The sequence below is a fragment of the Nannobrachium achirus genome (assembly GCF_963921795.1).
Source record: "Nannobrachium achirus genome assembly, chromosome: 14".
NCBI classification, from domain to species: domain Eukaryota; kingdom Metazoa; phylum Chordata; class Actinopteri; order Myctophiformes; family Myctophidae; genus Nannobrachium; species Nannobrachium achirus.
The window spans coordinates 8,329,132-8,346,815 of NC_137821.1; the positions used below are offsets into that span (position 1 = coordinate 8,329,132).

At 43.2% G+C, this 17,684-nt stretch overlaps 1 protein-coding gene across 1 annotated transcript in view; it reads left to right on the forward strand.

Moving 5' to 3' along the window:
- Positions 1 to 17,684, forward strand: part of focad (focadhesin) — a 157,637-nt gene that overhangs the window by 103,538 nt on the left and 36,415 nt on the right. Inside the window, exons 16-23 of the mRNA XM_080742164.1 lie at positions 880 to 1,014; positions 3,062 to 3,112; positions 3,319 to 3,402; positions 4,681 to 4,822; positions 6,571 to 6,759; positions 7,706 to 7,827; positions 12,160 to 12,252; positions 13,353 to 13,441. Of these exons, the coding sequence (XP_080598290.1) occupies positions 880 to 1,014; positions 3,062 to 3,112; positions 3,319 to 3,402; positions 4,681 to 4,822; positions 6,571 to 6,759; positions 7,706 to 7,827; positions 12,160 to 12,252; positions 13,353 to 13,441 (905 nt within the window). The remainder of the gene's footprint in view (positions 1 to 879; positions 1,015 to 3,061; positions 3,113 to 3,318; positions 3,403 to 4,680; positions 4,823 to 6,570; positions 6,760 to 7,705; positions 7,828 to 12,159; positions 12,253 to 13,352; positions 13,442 to 17,684) is intronic.

Below are 17,684 nucleotides of genomic sequence, written 5' to 3' on the forward strand. Positions count from 1 at the left end.
AAAGGCATCCATCTTCTATCATTGTTTACGTTTCGGACCAGAACTAGTTCCGGGTCAATCTTGAACATTGTCAAGTAGGAATTGTTAGCTCGATCTAATTCCGGCCTTCAAAATAAGAGACTGGCCGCGGACGGAGAAAGCGACCGGCACGCTGAACAATTAACCCTTTCATGTCGGCGGCACTAAATCGGTTAACACAACGGGTTATTGGATGCCATTCTTAATTCTTTTGGGCATTTTTAACAGTAAGCCTAGAGCCGAAAAATAGCAGATCTACAAGCTCACAACACGTTGCGAGTTTGTAGATCTGCTATTTTTTTGGTGCAATTAAGTGTGAATCAGGGTCTACTGGTCATTCCTCGTACCAAGTTAATTACCCAAGGTAAAATGGTGCATTTGTAAAATGCTCTACAATGATTGTGCATTCCATTCACCCATTCGCACACATTCATACACCGATGGCAGAGGAAACCATGCAAGGCACCAACCTGCTCACCAGGAGCAACTAGGGGTTCAGAGTCTTGCTTTTTCCCGAAAATAGCCGATCTACAAGCTCACAACGCCTGCTATTTTTGGCTAAAGTTCTCGTATTTGGCTAAAGTTTTCATATGAACGCCTAGGGTTCAAGTGGTTAATATAAAAAAGGAGAAAAAAAAGTTTCTATCACTCAAAGATTTGGAGGACCCCCTGTAGTAACTCTGGGGACCCCCTAGGGGTCCCGGACCCCCTGTTGAAGACCCCTGGATTATGTTATCAGAATCAGCTTTATTTATCACAAGTGGGTAAGATTCTTGCTAATGCTAAACGAACTGTGTGTGTGCGTGTGCGTGTGCGTGCGTGTGTGCGTGCGTGCGTGCGTGCGTGTGTGTGTGTGTGCAGGTAGTGGACATGGTGTCCACATGGAGGGCTCTGGGCCCCAAGCTGAGCTGTGACAGGAGACCCCTGGTGGTGAAGGCTGTCAGTGACCTGCTGGCCCTGGTCCCCCAGCTCACTGTTAAGAGCCAGGACTACCAGGTAACTGTTCCTTCTATCTAACCCATTTAACAGTGAACCCACTGTTAAGAGCCAGGACTACCAGGTAACTGTTCCTTCTATCTAACCCATTTAACAGTGAACCCACTGTTAAGAGCCAGGACTACCAGGTAACTGTTCCTTCTATCTAACCCATTTAACAGTGAACCCACTGTTAAGAGCCAGGACTACCAGGTAACTGTTCCTTCTATCTAACCCATTTAACAGTGAACCCACTGTTAAGAGCCAGGAGTACCAGGTAACTGTTCCTTCTACCTAACCCATTTAACAGTGAACCCACTGTTAAGAGCCAGGACTACCAGGTAACTGTTCCTTCTACCTAACCCATTTAACAGTGAACCCACTGTTAAGAGCCAGGACTACCAGGTAACTGTTCCTTCTACCTAACCCATTTAACAGTGAACCCACTGTTAAGAGCCAGGACTACCAGGTAACTGTTCCTTCTACCTAACCCATTTAACAGTGAACCCACCGGCTCTTCAACAGCACTCAGCTGGAGATTTTTCTTTGTTTTACTTACCTTTTCAAGTAGTCACACAATATTTATCTCCAATACATTCTGTAGTTATTCACTGCTGAACACAGCATGTCTCGCCAAAGATTCTATGGAAAAGAACACAGCGGATTAAGAGGCGTTTCCCCAAAAACTAAAACACAGGAAGCAGGTGGGGAGGGGATCTTGAGATCACGTGATCCCATGGAGATCTGGGTGACTGTGACTGTAATAGTTTACACTAGATCAGGGGTGGGCAACTTTGATGATAGAGAGGATATTTCCTCACTCACTCCAGAAAGGCCACTTTGCATATACTGTTGGCTAGAAACCTCTCTGTATTTTAACTTTGTTTATGAATGCCCCGCTTCATCATTCTTATGTCACGCAAGCACAGTAGCAAAAATAGCCGATTTACGAGCTCGAAACGCGACGCAGCTTCTAGAACTGCTATTTTCAGAGTGCAACACCCGAGCGCAACCAAACATAAAATGTGTCCCAGTGCAGCTGACGGCTAGTCATTGCATTTTTTCTCATTTTCATTTTTTCATTTCATTTGAAAGCTGGGGATCATAGCTACAAAATTATATATTGGTTGTGGAGATTGACCCAACAGTTTTGAAGATATGGCTTATAGAATGATGCCATGCTGAAATACTACTTTTGAGATATTCAAGTTCTAAATAAATGTCTAACCTGCAAATGACCTGACGATCTCTCACATTAATTAAAAAAAAGTCTTATTTACATGCAGAGTTAAGCTCTGGCGTTTAAGTGAAATGTAGCCTAGATATTTTGAGATGCATTTGTGGCTTTTTTCATTAAAAAAACAAAAAACAAAAAAAAAGTCATATTAGCAGTAGTGAAAAACCCTGCCTTCCGAAATGACTGCCCCTCAGTCACGCTGAGTCACAAATGACTTGATTTTTTTGTTTGTACTCTCCATTAGTCTAGTTTTTATACGTTGATGAAATTGTCAATATGTTTGATCATAGTTGCCAGACCCATGAAATGGGTAGGCCTACATAAGCAAATGTCGGTCTGTCCGGGTTTTCTATATAAAGGGTATATATGATGATGACATGATGATGACATGCCTACAAAAGGCATGATGTCATAAATGATGATGACAGACAGGGGGTCTGGCACAACCAGGTTGACCTGGTCTAGTTTTAGTAATCATAGGTTAGTTTTCATTTAGTTTCTATGATGTCTTTGCCAGTGAAAAAAGGCAGTCGACAAACATTTTTCGTTATAGTTTCAGTCAACGAAATCAACACTGGTCCAAGGTAGAGCGCACATCAAAAAGATTTGACTGACATGTGCTGGACAAAAATATGTAGATGAAAAACAAGAACAGTTCATACACTGAGCTGAAGCTCCCAAGAATCGACTAAAAAGGACTGAATGAGTCAAAGAACTGACTGTTCTTCATTTTCTCTTTACAAACCGCTCTGACAGCATCTTGTGGATGTGTGTGTGTGTGTGTGTGTGTGTGTGTGTGTGTGTGTGTGTGTGTGTGTGTGTTCTCTATAGAAACTGAAGGAGGAGGTTGTCAGCTTTCTGTGGAGCTACGCCTTGAGCAAGGTCAGTGTGTGAGTGCTGGGAGTGAAAATTATAATGTAGGGGTGCCTCGGATTAAAAATAAAAAATAAATGATGGGGTGCCCTGAGACGAAAACGTTTGGGAACCCCTGGTGTATAGAATGGAATGATCCAAACATATGCTAAGAGTGTGTGTGTGCGTGCGTTCGTGCGTGCGTGGGGGTGTGTGTGTGCGTGCGTGTCTTTCAGGAGTGTGAGGTGTCCAGCTGTGGCTACAGAGCTCTCTCATCGTTCCCTGAAGATTCACACACAGTGCTGCATCTCCCTGAGCCGGTAAACCCCTGACCTCTGACCTTTAAAGGACAACTTTGTTTTTTTTACAACAAGGGTTCATATTTTAGATTGTAATTAGAGAAAAGAAAAAGTGAGTGTTAAAATGTTTTCATTTACTTCTTTCTATTGTTTTATCGTGTTTACCGTCCTAAAATGTGGAGCATGCGTACGCATTGGGGCATGCGTACAAGTGACTAAATATATCTTTTTAGACACAATAAGCCAGCAGTTTCTTTATTGCTATTTACAGTAACACGTCTAGCCCCCATAAGTCACATCCAACCATGAGAGGTTGCATTGTATCTTGGGAATGGGCTTATTCTGTGTAAAATGACATATTTAGCCACATGTACGCATGCCCCCAACCACTGAAATAAGAATCTCTAAAACAATAGAAAGAAGTAAATGAAATGATTTTAACACTCATCTTTTATATTCTTTAATTACAATCTAAAATATGAACCCTTGTTGTAAAAAACTAAAGTTGTCCTTTAACACTGCTTCATTCATTCACACACACACACACACACACACACACACACACACACCATACCAGCCTGTCACAGGGATTACATATCGTTGCGGGAACCAGAAAATCCTTAGCTCTAAGCGTCACGCAAAAGCATCAAAAGTGGCAGATCTTCAATCTTGGAACGTGGGGTGAAGCAACACATTTTTATCTTTTAGATCTGTTACTTTTTGCCTGTTTTGAATTAGAATCCTAAGAAGGGACAGTTTTTGGACATTTCTGCCTGACAGAGATGATAATCACTTAATTATCTTTGTAAAACAATGGAAAGGTTTACATTAATTCATTCATCCGTTCATTCACTCATTTGTCATGTTGTATACCACACTTAATATTTCCAAGTGGGCCCTGATTCAGGAAGGGGGTGATTTATTTTGGCAAACTAGAAGACTTGTCTACAGTATGTCCAGTTGTAAATTGCAGACATGGTGCTCTTTTATGGTGGTTTAGAAGGAGGGTATAGTCGCTTTGTGATGGCTGTTGGAAGGGCATTCCACATTTTGGTGGCATATAATAGTAAAACAAATCCATCCCCATGTTTGTGTCGAATCTGGGAGGAACGGGATCAGGACCACTGGGTTAGAGTTGTGACTGACTAGGCAAGGCGTCACACTTCAAATGTACAGGTCAAATGATACCTGCGACGTCCACCATACGTCAAACCACTGATTGGAGACTTGTACTGGTAAATGTGGCACACGCCTTCAACCAATCGCATCTCTCTGGTGCGGGTTCTGTCCCTGTGATAGGCCAGGCCCGTGGTGAAGCCTCCCGCAGATGAAGAGGAGGAGGAGGAAGACGAGGGTCAGAAGGAGAAAGAGGAGGACCTTTCTGTTCCTGGGACATCCTACGTCACGCTGCTCAGCCTCACCCCCTCCCCTGTCCTGCCAGGTACAACCCTCCTCACCCCCTCCCCTGTCTCCTCACCCCCTCCCCTGCCCTGCCAGGTACCACCCTCCTCACCCCCTGTCCTGTCCTGTCTCCTCACCCCTCCCCTGTCTTACCCCCTCCCCTGTCTCCTCACCCCCTCCCCTGTCTCCTCACCCCCTCCCCTGTCTCCTCACCCCCTCCCCTGTCTCCTCACCCCCTCCCCTGTCTCCTCATCCCCTCCCCTGTCTCCTCACCCCCTCCCCTGTCTCCTCACCCCCTCCCCTGTCTCCTCACCCCCTCCCCTGTCTCCTCACCCCCTCCCCTGTCTCCTCACCCCCTCCCCTGTCTCCTCACCCCCTCCCCTGTCTCCTCATCCCCTCCCCTGTCTCCTCACCCCCTCCCCTGTCTCCTCACCCCCTCCCCTGTCCTGCCAGGTACAACCCTCCTCCTGAAACAACAACAGACCAACAACATGGTTCCACATGAACTCATTGACTGCCAAGAATATTTAACCAAACCACTAACCACTGACAGCTGTCTTTAGTTTTTCCTTACTTTTTCAAGTAGTCAAAGAATACTTTACTATTTCTATTTCTATTGATCCACCGATCAGTCACGAACACGCTTTCTGTGCTTCCATGGAAAAAAGGGAAAAGGTGACTCGTTTGGGCCATGCAATCCATAGTTATGGCCGATTGAAAATGCAATGTTTTGACAAACCAGGAAGCGAGAAAAAGACGAAACCCGAAGCGAATGGAGATCTGTTTTTTGATGACCTCATTTCATATGTTCCGGAAAAGACGTGAAAACGGAGAATAAATCTGTGAAAACACTTGGTAGTGAATGTCCTTGAAACAGGGTTCCCAAGGTCATGAAATTCCTGGAAATATTTTGAAATTAGACAAATATTTTTCCACTACTGGAAAAGTTTGGGAATTGATCAAGGGTCCTGGAAGGTCATGGAAAAAATAGCTGTGCATTGTCTTTGGTTATTGATTTTGTTAATACCTCTGAAATGACAAATTAAACATTGGCCAAATTGTCAAATATTAGAGTCAGAAATTGTGCGAGGCGTTGTCAGCATGTAGATCGTCTATTTTCACAATAGAAACGTGTTATACAAAATTCCTCAAGTCTTGGTGCTCGTCAGGGTGCCGGGGTCCCCAGTTCAAATATGATTATTTCGGGGGTCACGGCCTGAAAAGGTTGAGAACCACTGGCATACACTACCTGTCTTTGTGCATTGCGCATAGGAGTAAGCGACTCGTTATTGAGCTGAATTATTGGTATATAGTCCTGGAAATTGGGTTAAATATTCTGGAAATTTTTGGGAAATTAATTGGTAAAAATGTGTGGGAACCCTGCTGAAAAGATGATATGTTTTCTGTGCGGCGAGTCAGAGGCAGTATTGTCTATTGATAATGTAGATGTTATTGTTTATGCTGTAAGCGAGATGGCACATAGCACGTGAGCTTGTCGGTCTGCAGTTTTCCGCGTACGTTTTCCCCAAAATAGCAGAGCTACACTAGTGTAAAGCAGGGCTCTACACTAGAAACCATAGTAAAGTAGACAATTCTTTTGATCCTCTTTTTCTCCCCAATTTAGTCATTGTGCAAAATGAATTCCTCCCCACACACATTTCTGTCACTGCTGCTCTATCCAACCGCCTCACCTGCCAGTGAGGAGCCCCCACCGGGAGTACATACTGTAGGGCCTTCGTGCTTTGAGAGAATGTCCCTAACATCACGGGTCATGTCCTCTCCACACAGCTCTGGAGACGTTCCTGACGTCGCTGGTGAGACAGGAGATGGAGCGCATGCCTCGTGGGGTCTACCACACGGCCCTGAGAGGAGCCAGCCTGCGCTCTGACCAGGGCAAGACGCTGGCCGGAGTCCCAGCCTTCATGCTGAAGATGTACGAGAAGAACAAACAGCCTGGACTCAAGCCTGGGCTAGCAGGTGACTGACTGACTGTCTGTCTGTCTGTCTGTCTGTCTGTCTGTCTGTCTGTCTGTCTGTCTGTCTGTTAGGACTAGCAGGTGACTGAATGTCTGTCTGTCTGTCTGTCTGTTACAAACAGCATAGTGTAGTTTTCGGGCAGAAACCTTGTTTCTCCAAATTTCTACTTTGTATGTAGGGCTGTCACAATTAATCGTATAATCGCAATTATTTGACATAATCGCAATTATTTGACATAATCGCAATTATTTTGTGATAATCGCCATAATCGTTTACATGTTGAAAGATGTTTATATATGGTCAAACATTTAAAAAGTAGCGGAAATAGCAGATCTACAAGCTCACAACGCGTCGCAATGCGACGCGTTGTGAGCTTGTAGATCGGCTATTTCCACTATCAATGTTCTTTTTAAAGTGTAAAGTTGTGAAATATGTCCTTCATTTCTTTGTATATTTAGGTTACGTGTCATATCTGCCATGTGCAATTTCAAAGCCTACAAGCCAAACAGAAATGTAATTGTCAACGACAAAAACACAATTAAATTGTTAATCGCAATTATTTGAGAGACAATTAATCGTCATGTAAAATGTCATAATTGTGACAGCCCTATTTGTATGTTTTTTTGCCATTTAAACTCATTTACTGCCACCATTAAACTTGGACTTTGGTAGTTCCCTGCCACGCTTTTTCAGTTTTTCGTACCTTTTAAAGTAGTCACGGCGTGTCCATCGCGGTACGGAGCCGATCACAAATGATTGCACGTTGATGCGACAAAGCGGTCCAAAGCTACAAGCAATGTCCTGTTATATCTCGGGAAACTCTGGCGTGGCGGCCTGGACAAACTAATATATGTCGGGAATCTCATCACGTGGCATTCAATGTGTGTGTGCGTGTGTGCGTGCACATCTGTGTGTGTGCGTGTGTGTGTGTGTGTGTGTGTTCCAGCTGGTCTCCTCCTCTCCTACGATCTTCCCGTCCAGACTGACCGTGACGGCAAACCCATTCCACGCTTCCTGCTGGGCCGCAGCCGCAGCTTCCAACAGACCCTGGCTGCCCTCATCCATGAGGTACTGAACACCCTGCTCTTCATCACTTTACCTTTATAAACACCCTGCTCTTCCTCTTCATCACTTTACCTTTATAAACACCTTCCTCTTCATCACTTTACCTTTATAAACACCTTCCTCTTCCTCTTCATCACTTTACCTTTATAAACACCTTCCTCTTCATCACTTTACCTTTATAAACACCTTCCTCTTCATCACTTTACCTTTATAAACACCCTCCTCTTCATCACTTTACCTTTATAAACACCTTCCTCTTCATCACTTTACCTTTATAAACACCCTCCTCTTCATCACTTTACCTTTATAAACACCTTCCTCTTCCTCTTCATCACTTTACCTTTATAAACACCTTTCTCTTCATCACTTTACCTTTATAAACACCTTCCTCTTCATCACTTTACCTTTATAAACACCCTCCTCTTCATCACTTTACCTTTATAAACACCCTCCTCTTCATCACTTTACCTTTATAAACACCTTCCTCTTCATCACTTTACCTTTATAAACACCCTCCTCTTCATCACTTTACCTTTATAAACACCCTCCTCTTCATCACTTTACCTTTATAAACACCCTCCTCTTCATCACTTTACCTTTATAAACACCCTCCTCTTCATCACTTTACCCTTATAAACACCTTCCTCTTCCTCTTCATCACTTTACCTTTATAAACACCCTCCTCTTCATCACTTTACCTTTATAAACACCTTCCTCTTCCTCACTTTACCTTTATAAACACCCTCCTCTTCATCACTTTACCTTTATAAACACCTTCCTCTTCATCACTTTACCTTTATAAACACCTTCCTCTTCATCACTTTACCTTTATAAACACCCTCCTCTTCCTCTTCATCACTTTACCTTTATAAACACCCTCCTCTTCCTCTTCATCACTTTACCTTTATAAACACCCTGCTCTTCATCACTTTACCTTTATAAACACCCTCCTCTTCATCACTTTACCTTTATAAACACCCTCCTCTTCATCACTTTACCTTTATAAACACCCTCCTCTTCATCACTTTACCTTTATAAACACCTTCCTCTTCATCACTTTACCTTTATAAACACCCTCCTCTTCATCTCTTTACCTTTATAAACACCTTCCTCTTCCTCTTCATCACTTTACCTTTATAAACACCTTCCTCTTCATCACTTTACCTTTATAAACACCTTCCTCTTCCTCTTCATCACTTTACCTTTATAAACACCCTCCTCTTCATCACTTTACCTTTATAAACACCCTCCTCTTCATCACTTTACCTTTATAAACACCTTCCTCTTCACCACTTTACCTTTATAAACACCCTCCTCTTCATCACTTTACCTTTATAAACACCTTCCTCTTCACCACTTTACCTTTATAAACACCCTCCTCTTCATCACTTTACCTTTATAAACACCCTCCTCTTCATTACTTTACCTTTATAAACACCTTCCTCTTCCTCTTCATCACTTTACCTTTATAAACACCTTCCTCTTCATCACTTTACCTTTATAAACACCTTCCTCTTCCTCTTCATCACTTTACCTTTATAAACACCCTCCTCTTCATCACTTTACCTTTATAAACACCTTCCTCTTCCTCTTCATCACTTTACCTTTATAAACACCTTCCTCTTCACCACTTTACCTTTATAAACACCCTCCTCTTCATCACTTTACCTTTATAAACACCCTCCTCTTCATCACTTTACCTTTATAAACACCTTCCTCTTCATCACTTTACCTTTATAAACACCTTCCTCTTCCTCTTCATCACTTTACCTTTATAAACACCTTCCTCTTCCTCTTCATCACTTTACCTTTATAAACACCTTCATCACTTTACCTTTATAAACACCCTCCTCTTCATCACTTTACCTTTATAAACACCTTCCTCTTCCTCTTCATCACTTTACCTTTATAAACACCTTCCTCTTCATCACTTTACCTTTATAAACACCCTCCTCTTCATCACTTTACCTTTATAAACACCTTCCTCTTCCTCTTCATCACTTTACCTTTATAAACACCTTCCTCTTCATCACTTTACCTTTATAAACACCTTCCTCTTCATCACTTTACATTTATAAACACCTTCCTCTTCATCACTTTACCTTTATAAACACCTTCCTCTTCATCACTTTACATTTATAAACACCTTCCTCTTCATCACTTTACCTTTATAAACACCTTCCTCTTCCTCTTCATCACTTTACCTTTATAAACACCCTCCTCTTCATCACTTTACCTTTATAAACACCCTCCTCTTCATCACTTTACCTTTATAAACACCTTTCTCTTCCTCTTCATCACTTTACCTTTATAAACACCTTCCTCTTCATCACTTTACCTTTATAAACACCTTCCTCTTCATCACTTTACCTTTATAAACACCTTCCTCTTCCTCTTCATCACTTTACCTTTATAAACACCCTCCTCTTCATCACTTTACCTTTATAAACACCCTCCTCTTCATCACTTTACCTTTATAAACACCTTTCTCTTCCTCTTCATCACTTTACCTTTATAAACACCCTCCTCTTCATCACTTTACCTTTATAAACACCCTCCTCTTCATCACTTTACCTTTATAAACACCTTCCTCTTCCTCTTCATCACTTTACCTTTATAAACACCTTCCTCTTCCTCTTCATCACTTTACCTTTATAAACACCTTCCTCTTCATCACTTTACCTTTATAAACACCTTCCTCTTCATCACTTTACCTTTATAAACACCCTCCTCTTCATCACTTTACCTTTATAAACACCCTCCTCTTCATCACTTTACCTTTATAAACACCTTCCTCTTCCTCTTCATCACTTTACCTTTATAAACACCTTCCTCTTCATCACTTTACCTTTATAAACACCTTCCTCTTCATCACTTTACATTTATAAACACCTTCCTCTTCATCACTTTACCTTTATAAACACCTTCCTCTTCCTCTTCATCACTTTACCTTTATAAACACCTTCCTCTTCATCACTTTACCTTTATAAACACCTTCCTCTTCATCACTTTACCTTTATAAACACCCTCCTCTTCCTCTTCATCACTTTACCTTTATAAACACCTTCCTCTTCCTCTTCATCACTTTACCTTTATAAACACCCTCCTCTTCATCACTTTACCTTTATAAACACCCTCCTCTTCATCACTTTACCTTTATAAACACCTTCCTCTTCATCACTTTACCTTTATAAACACCCTCCTCTTCATCACTTTACCTTTATAAACACCCTCCTCTTCATCTCTTTACCTTTATAAACACCTTCCTCTTCCTCTTCATCACTTTACCTTTATAAACACCTTCCTCTTCCTCTTCATCACTTTACCTTTATAAACACCTTCCTCTTCATCACTTTACCTTTATAAACACCTTCCTCTTCATCACTTTACCTTTATAAACACCTTCCTCTTCATCACTTTACCTTTATAAACACCCTCCTCTTCATCACTTTACCTTTATAAACACCCTCCTCTTCATCACTTTACCTTTATAAACACCCTCCTCTTCATCACTTTACCTTTATAAACACCTTCCTCTTCCTCTTCATCACTTTACCTTTATAAACACCTTCCTCTTCCTCTTCATCACTTTACCTTTATAAACACCTTCCTCTTCATCACTTTACCTTTATAAACACCTTCCTCTTCATCACTTTACCTTTATAAACACCCTCCTCTTCATCACTTTACCTTCATATACACCCTGCTCTTCATCACTTTACCTTTATACACACCCTCCTCTTCCTCTTCATCACTTTACACACACCGTTATACACCCTCGTTCTATTGACCTTGTCTAGTTATCAATAGACGCCTGATAACTTGGCCTGTTTGGGTTATGTTGGTTATTTCTTTATTTTGAGCGGTGGTAAGCCGCTCCTAAGAGTGGCTGTGCGTGTGTCTGTAGCCACTTCTCCTCAGCGTTTTGCCATAACAATATGTGTGTGTGCGTAGCCATATTACATCACCAATTACATCCTAGACCTATCTCTAGCCACCATTCCTCAGCGTTTTGCCATAGCAATGTGTTTTTCTCAACGTTTTGCCATAGCAATGTGTGTGTGTGTAGCCTGTATTACATCACCAATTACCAATTGATTGAAGACGTTATGCAAGCACGACCACTGCTCACTTCACATTGGGTGTGATTTTTATTTTCATTGTAGTGTACCCTATATTTTCATGAATTTGTCTTCTCTTTTCTAATGTGTTTTTAACTCTAAACTAAACTAAACGTTGTTGATATTGATGATATTGTTTTGCATGTACTGTAGATGAACAGTGTTATTATTGTGTTTGTAGGTGAACCTAACAGTGTTATTATTGTGTTTGTAGGTGAACATCCAGCCGTCTGAGTGGCACCGGGCTCTCCTGCTTCCTCAGGCCTGGAGGTCCTTCATGAACAGAGCCTTTCATGCTGTCCTGCAGGTTGGTTTGTGTGGTCCTACATTTAGCTCATGATGTTAATGTCAAGGACATATAAATCTATAAATTAGCCAAATCTATATGTGTGTGTCTGTCTGTGTGTCTGTGTTTAAGCCCCGTAGCCAATCAGGGGCAGTGTATGCCCATAGCCAGAGAGGTGGGAAAAGGGTGACAATATCAAGGCATATATACATACATCCAGGTATTTATCCAGTTTATAAATAGGCGATCTCTAGACGGGAGCGGCCAGAGATCGGACAGGTAAGGGTGGGTAAGGATCCCTAGGGGACGGGTGAGGAGAGGGGTAAGGATCTAGTTTATATAAATTAGGACAGATAGTAGGGCTAAGGCAGGCATAAAGCCGCTCAAATATGCCAGTAGCAGCTCTCCCCATCATCATTTTACTACTTCCAGCGTTGAGCGGTTGTTCTGGTGAAGCCATAAGATGAAGACACACTCACCAGTACCTCCTCCTCCAACACCTGCTGCTACACCTCATCTCTAGTGTCTTCCTGCTGTTCCCAGCATAGATGGTCGCACACCTCCGCTTCATGCCAGAGCATATTATCTGTTTAGTCATCAGAAAACTGTTCTATTCTGCAACATGCTGACAGAGTCCATCATTTAAATAGAGATGTGCTTGGTGCAGGACGCACCATAGCTCTTACAGGCGACGGGAGACGACACTCTTGATTGGTTCATGTTATGCCCAAAGCATGATTAATGAATTGAGTCTTACTTTGCAGTAAGATTATGTAACTTTTTTTGTTTTATGTCATTGTGAGAATGCGTGATTATAAGCCAATCAAATTAATTCACTGTACTTAGACTACTTACTGTACTGGTCAGCTGTTGTTGGGGGGAGAGGGGCAGATTACACTGTGATATGAGTTTCAGACTATTTCAGACTTTTTCAGAGAGACCACGTGACCTACTGTATCGTACTATTATAATTTCGGGGCGTGTCAGCGGGCCTTTAACTGTGTGCTTGTGTGTGTGTGTGTGTGTGTGTGTGTGCGTGTGTGCGTGCGTGCGTGCGTGCTTGCGTGTGTGTGTGCGTGCGTGCGTGCGTGCGTGCGTGCGTGCGTGCGTGTCTTCTCCAGGGTCGTCGTGGTGAACTGGAACTGCAGCAGAGACAAGGCAAGGAGAGCCCTGAAGACCTGCAGTACCAACACCACTGTGCCTGGCTGTGGTGAGACATGCACACACACACACACACACACACACACACACACACACACACACACTTGATAAAGCAGTAGAGCAGGGTTCCCCGATTAGTTTTCCCCATAGGGCCGAATTATGTCTAGGGTACCAAGCCCAGGGCCACAACATTGAATCATGTCTAGGGTACCAAGCCGAGGGCCACAACATTGAATCATGTCTAGGGTACCAAGCCCAGGGCCACAACATTGAATCATGTCTAGGGTACCAAGCCCAGGGCCACAACATTGAATCATGTCTAGGGTACCAAGCCCAGGGCCACAACATTGAATCATGTCTAGGGTACCAAGCCGAGGGCCACAACATTGAATCATGTCTAGGGTACCAAGCCCAGGGCCACAACATTGAATCATGTCTAGGGTACCAAGCCCAGGGCCACAACATTGAATCATGTCTAGGGTACCAAGCCCAGGGCCACAACATTGAATCATGTCTAGGGTACCAAGCCGAGGGCCACAACATTGAATCATGTCTAGGGTACCAAGCCGAGGGCCACAACATTGAATCATGTCTAGGGTACCAAGCCCAGGGCCACAACATTGAATCATGTCTAGGGTACCAAGCCCAGGGCCACAACATTGAATCATGTCTAGGGTACCAAGCCCAGGGCCACAACATTGAATCATGTCTAGGGTACCAAGCCCAGGGCCACAACATTGAATCATGTCTAGGGTACCAAGCCCAGGGCCACAACATTGCATCATGTCTAGGGTACCAAGCCCAGGGCCACAACATTGAATCATGTCTAGGCTAGGGTACCAAGCCGAGGGCCACAGCAGTACAGGGAACGACGGTGGCGTTCCCGCTACTCCAGCGACAGTTTAGATATCGGTGTTGTCGGGTGAAAATCTTGTATGTCCAAAACCGTTCGTTTTGCATTTATAATTTTAAAAACTATTTAAACTAGTGAAAACAGATGATCTGTGTGCTTGTAGATCTGCTGTTTTCACTACTTTTGTGCGACGGCCTCGTATGATGAAGCAGGGCTTTACTTTGTGTCGCACTTACTGTCAAAACCTCGACCAGCTGTCCGTCTGTCAGTCCGTCAGTCCGTCAGTCACACGTCACACGTCACACTTTTGCCCTGCTCATATATCCGTAACCGTTGCCCCGATCCATGCCAAATTTTGCACACATACTCCTTGGCTGCCAAACCACAACTTACTTACTGTATTCTTACCGTTCCGTCAGAATACAGTGTTTGTCCAAAGCGTTTCTCCTGATCTGATGTGCTGTTCTTGTGTGTCTTGTGTTGGGGAGAAGGGACCTGACCTTTTCTAGTGGTGGTAATTATGTGAATCACCGTCTCTCTACCTCCACAAGAAACATGTTCCCCCTCCTCATCTTCTGCCCTTGCTCTTTAAAACATTACATAACTCTATACAGTAGCTCTGTGCTTGTTGCAGCAATTATCGTGTCCTTTAAAGGTTGAAGACGTACAGCTATTAGGGCTAATGTTGAACATGAAGGGCAGAATATCACTGGAAGTATTCAGTAACCAGTAAGACCCCCTAATCGGGAGATAAGTGGGACATAAAATGGGACAAATGAAAGAAGGAAATGAAATGAAAGTTAGCAGAGTGGCTGCAGTGCACACGTCAGCTTCACATGTCTACTTCTAGCCAACTTCTAGCCAGGCCAGGTTGCACACCTGATTCAACTATTTAAGCTCTTGATTAGTTGATTGCAGTTGATTACTGATGTTTTCAGGTGTGCTCAAGAGTTGAATAATTGAAAGTGAAAGTGGCATTTAGCATTGAATTTGGAAAAGAAAAAACACAAAAAATATTACTTTTGTTGATCTATTTACATTATTGGTATGTATGTATGTATGTATTTCATTCAGTTTGTGAATTTACAGTAGCCAATAAACCAGATTTGCAGGAAGGGGTTGAATCATTTTGATAGTATGCTCAAAAGTGTTACTTTTCAGGATTCTAATTCAAGAATAGCAAAAACGTGTTGCTTCTCGCAGCGTTTAGAGCTTGTAGATCTGCTACTTTCGATGCTTTTGTGTGACGCTGTGGTGCGATCAAGTAGGACGGACGTTAATTTACCAAAAAACACAAACAGTTATAACAGGGGTCTTTAACGTTTTCAGGCCAAGGACGCCTTAGTTGAGAGAGAGATGAAGCAGGGACCCCCACAACCTGTTCATAGATTCCATATCGTTTCATCGTTTGACAGCACAATCATCAGTGAGTGTATTTTGGATTCATGTCAATTTGTATTTTATCCACTTGAACCGTCAATACTTAATAAACTGACCTTTCACTCTGTACTTAGTTTGCTCTTTTTCCCCTCTACAACAAAGCTCTTTGCCGCGAGGCGTTGTGAGCTTGTAGATCGGCTATTTTTGGCTAAAGTTCCCAGAATATGGACGCTAGGGTTCACTTCAAGTGGTTAATATAAAAAATGAGAAAAAAAGTTTCTATCACTCAAAGATTTGGAGGACCCCCTGTAGTAACTCTGGGGACCCCCTAGGGGTCCCGGACCCCCTGTTGAAGACCCCTGAGTTAGAATATGGAGATAAGAGGTTTCTGTCCTGACAGAGACAGTACAATAAGCTGTGTGTAACACGGTTGTGTGAGTCAAGGTCAAGTGTTCATTGCGACCGTCAGGGAGCAGTTTACTATGAAAACCTCCACCGGCCGTCCGTCCGTCCGTCGGTCGGTCACACGTCACACGTCACACCTTTGCCCTGCTCATATCTCCGCATCAGTATATAGGGCTTGTTTGTTTATTGTATGACATCACGCCACATCATCAGCTGTGGACTCTGTGATGTCATCGTATCGCATCAGTATATAGGGCTTGTTTGTTTATTGTATGACATCACGCCACATCATCAGCTGTGGACTCTGTGATGTCATCGTATCTCCATATATGGCCATCTCCGTATATGGAGATATAAGTCGTCCATGCCCAAGTATGGGCTGGTGAGGTCAGACTTTGTGTGATGCGTAGGTTATCTCCATATATGGAGATTCAACATTCCAGGCAATGCTCTCTTCCCTGGTGAGAATTGCCCCTTTATATAGGGCTTGTTTGTGTATTGTATGACATCACGCCACATCATCAGCTGTGGACTCTGTGATGTCATCGTATCTCCATATATGACCATCTCCGTATATGGAGATATAAGTCGTCCATGCCCAAGTATGGGCTGGTGAGGTCAGACTTTGTGTGATGCGTAGGTTATCTCCATATATGGAGATTCAACATTCCAGGTGTAACTATGGCTACCCGTATGACGTGAGAGGTGGAGGTTGTGATATTTGTGGAGATAAGCGACCAACGGTCGCTTATCTCCCGATTAGGGAGTCTTACTGGTGGATAATATACAGGGTTCCCACGGTCATGAAATTCCTGGAAATATTTTGAAATTAGAAAAATACTTTTCCAGTACTGGAAACGTTTTGGAATTGATCAAGGGTCCTGGAAGGTCCTGGAAAAAATAGCTATGCGTTGTCTTTGGTTATTGATTTTGTTGCGACCGTAGGTCGCATTTACTACCAAAACCTCCCCGGGCTGTCTGTCTGTCTGTCAGTGAGTGAGTCCGTCACACTTTTGCCCTGCTCATATCTCCACAACCGTTGCCCCCATCCATGCCAAATTTTGCACACACACTCCTTGCCTGCCAAACTACAACCTCCAAGGACCCCCGGAGCCCCAGGGACCCCCAGGTCCCTGGGGGACCCCCAGATGTAAAAAATGACCAAATGTGCAAAAATGACCAAATGACCACCCCAACGGGGCTGCTCACGGGGAATTCCCGGGGACCACCGACTCCTGGTGCTCCAGAACGGATGCAAAAGTGGTGGCGCCCCCAGTGGAGGACCCCCTGCCACTGCAGCGCACATAAAATGCCGTAACTCGGGCTAGGAGCGTCCGGGAGAGCCGGGGCCGGTACCTATTTGTCCGCCAAGGCAACGCGGAGACCCCACCCCTCATTTCTCACATGGCCCTATTCTAGCGCCACCTTCAGGCCGATTTTTAAAACACATTTTTGGACACTGCTCCTACAGTTTTTGCCCTAAAATCACGAATATCACTACACAGCATGTCTACACTCATGTCATCAACATGGATCAGGAAGATTTTGGAAAAACAAATTTTTGCCCTATTTGTGGAGATAAGCCACCTACGGTCGCTTATCTCCCGATTAGGGAGTCTTACTGGTTAATACCTCTGAAATGACAAATTAAACA